The following is a 3,332-nucleotide window of genomic DNA, read 5'->3' as shown; positions in this document are numbered from 1 at the left end:
ATGCATGCATGCAAGCAGAAAACGAATACGGAAAGAAAGAAGATGAGAAGAAAAAGAGAAGAATCAAGAAGAGAAATGTGCTTAGATCTCATTTCTAGGCTAACAGGCGAGATAAGGAAAGAAAAGAGAGTTGAAACAATAGAAAAGAAAAAAGAAGAAAGATATGCATGCACACAATAGCATGAAGAGAGGTATGTACACAAAGACAACGACGATATAGATAGATTAAACATAGATTAAAGATAAATAGACAGATAGACTAAAGATAGATAGATAGGTTAAAGATAGATAGACAGATAGACTAGTGATAGACAGATAGATAGATAGAGGATCGGCCTCTTTCTTTCTCTCTCACCCCCAGCAGAGAGAGGATGAAACTTGTGTATGTACGTCTTGCATCTATAGAGATAGACAGACTGATTAATGATAGACAGATAGATTACAGGTAGATAGACTAAAGACAGATAGAGAATAGGCGCATAGAGATACAATACAATCTCTCTACCTCGAACCTATCTACTATCTTTGATCTATCTGGGATCTATTTATGTATTTCTCTATCAATGAAGTGTGTCATTATCACCTGTAGTGAATTGAAGCAGGCGACTTCTTTCTTCGTGAGAAAAACGATTTCGAATAATGTCCCAAAACCACAAAATAACAGGGTGGTCAGGTGTATATACACCTCCGTAGTTTGTGTGTTCCTTCCAGTCATCTACAAAGAGAAACAAAAGTGAAGAGAGAAGAAAGAAAGCATCGAAGGGGGGACAGATCAACACATTCTCCTTTTCTTTATCTAACCACATATCTTCTTGTCTTCTTCTTGTTGCTCTTTTTCTTCTTCTTCTTTTCTTCCACGCTACTATTTGCCTATAGACACCTAGGCTAGCTGAGAATGCTGAGCCTTCCCTCATAAAAAGAGACAGAGACACAGGCTTGACATGCTGATAGAGAGATAGATAGATAGATTGAAGATAGATTAAAGATAGATACTTAGACACGTAGAAGAGCGAGATCAGCAGACAGATAGAAGGATAGAGAGCTCGATGAAGACTGACTCGTAGAAGAGGTACGCCCGAAAATATCTTCTATCTATCTTCTTGTGAACGATAGAAGCAGAAGAGGAGAAGGAGGAAGAAAAGGAAAGATGAGAGTTGAAGGGAGGACGTCTCAACATGAAAAGACAGAAGAGAAAGAAAAATGGGGAGATAACAGAGGGTCCTGAAGAGATACAAAAAAGCTTATTTTAAACAGAGAGAAACAGAGAGAGACAGAGACAGAAAAGAAACTCGAGATAAAGAAGGGGGAGACGCCTCCTTATGAAGTGCAAACCAGGCAGAAAGAAAGAGAGCTCATTCATATGTAGAGATACATGCACAAATATATACATAGAAATACATAGATACATAGATGTGTATCGATCAGTTGCCGGAGCTCTGCATCAATCGATGCGTGCATGCAGTGGCGAAAGTGACTTATTCGAATTCTTCTTCTTGTTTTCCCTCTTCTTCTTGTTTATTTGTATCTTACCAACATCGATTCGAGGCTGTCCATTGAGAAGAAGATAAAACTCATCCACCGTGAAGACACGAAGAAGAGAGAGAGGAATTACTTCACATAACCTGCGAGAAAAAAGCAATCGTACATACATATTCATATATATATATAGACAGAAGTACATATACATGATAGATAGATAGATAGATAGATAGATAGAGGGGAGACAGGCATATGTACGATGAGGCAGAGACGTAAGCAGAGAGCAGATCCAACTCGTCGATACACGATGGATGCGTCTCTCACATCATACACCACAAACCTTCTACTCCGATACCATTCACATATATATATATATATATGAAGTATTGGAATAAGAAGCATATAGTGTATTATACGATATATATTTGCAGTCATGTGCGGTTCGTTTCTCAGAGACAAGATACTCCTGACTTCTACATAAACTCGGTGCTCCTCTATTACATGTACACACATGCAGATACACATACATACACAGACATATATATACATACGTATACACCTATATATATATATATATATACAGATATATAGACATATATGTGCATGCGTAGAGAGTCAACGCATACAGAATAAGAAAAGAACCTAGAGTGAAGCAAGTATTCTTTTCTTTCAAATAGGTCTAGGCCAACACCTGAAAGAGAGAGGAGATAGACATATAGATAAATGGATAGCTAGATGAAAGATAGATAGCATCTCCACTCTCCTAGATGCCTAGACACCGTGTAAAGGTGGTCGACCAGACGTCTCGACAATCTGAGAGAAAGAAAAAAACAAAACAGAGGGAGGGTCTGAAAAGGAGACGAAAAGACCTGATACAAAGAAAGGAAGAGAAGATACAATGGAGATGACAAAAGGTGTCTTGGAAACGAGAGAGGAAGATGAACCAGGAGAAGAAAAGAAAATTATTTTATGACCTACCCCTGTTGAAGAGCAAGCAATTGGGACTTGATACTATCCACCAGTTTACGCTGAGTAACGAGGTGTATATACACCTCCTTATTGGCATCTGTAACATACTCCTTCTCTCCCCCCTCACGTAAAGGAATCTCCTGAAAAAAAATAAATAAAAAAATAAAACGAACTCTTTATAGAAACGTCGATACTTACCATCTGCCGTCGTGAAGATACGAATCGACAAAAGACATCTATCTATCTATCTACCTATCTGTTGGATAACGTACTTACATATATATATATATATATTGCCGACGTGTGGACCGCGGGGAAGGCCACTGTTACATCCATGTGTCTATACACCTCTACCTTTACAGATTTATGTATACATATATATAGTTGGCAACGAAGTAGAGATAGTCATGAATAGAAGGCGAGATATAGACGCGTACTCGAAAGATAGCTAGCTACAGATAGGCATTCGTCGTGCGTGTGCACAAAGTTTGTATGATATGGGGAGGGAACCTATCTATCTCAATGAAAATTTTGGCTACAGCTAAGGTGAAGAGAAGAGACAAGCATCGATTCTCTTCTTACCTGAATATCTCCAAATCGATCCTCCGTCACTGTGAAGGTTGTCTGGACGAGGCTCGAGCCATCTATCGCTAGACAAGAAGACATTAGAACAAGATGCAAAAAGCCAAGTCTGCTTCTATACACACACATAAAGATACCTACATATTCCAAAGAAGATAAAAAGATAGAGGAATAGATACACAGATAGATAGGGAGATAGAAAGAAAGAGGGAGACAGACAGGGAAATAGACGACCAGACTCAAAATGGAACTATAAGCGAATGAAGGGAGAGACACATTACAGAAAGAAAGAGATGAGGAGA

At 38.6% G+C, this 3,332-nt stretch overlaps 1 protein-coding gene across 1 annotated transcript in view; it reads right to left on the bottom strand.

Moving 5' to 3' along the window:
• Nucleotides 1–353: 353 nt before the first annotated feature.
• Nucleotides 354–3,332, bottom strand: part of CSUI_007800 (hect-domain (ubiquitin-transferase) domain-containing protein) — a 3,645-nt gene continuing 666 nt past the window's right edge. The window contains exons 2-5 of the mRNA XM_068067943.1: nt 3,031–3,131; nt 2,458–2,588; nt 1,531–1,622; nt 354–715 (exon numbers count right to left, since the gene is read on the bottom strand). Of these exons, the coding sequence (XP_067920081.1) occupies nt 561–715; nt 1,531–1,622; nt 2,458–2,588; nt 3,031–3,131 (479 nt within the window). The 3' untranslated portion in view covers nt 354–560. The remainder of the gene's footprint in view (nt 716–1,530; nt 1,623–2,457; nt 2,589–3,030; nt 3,132–3,332) is intronic.

The sequence above is a fragment of the Cystoisospora suis genome, assembly GCF_002600585.1.
Source record: "Cystoisospora suis strain Wien I chromosome Unknown contig_4199, whole genome shotgun sequence".
Taxonomy (NCBI): Eukaryota; Apicomplexa; class Conoidasida; order Eucoccidiorida; family Sarcocystidae; genus Cystoisospora; species Cystoisospora suis.
Note: the sequence above shows the minus strand (reverse complement) of the source record. Positions and strands in the feature narration are given on the sequence as shown.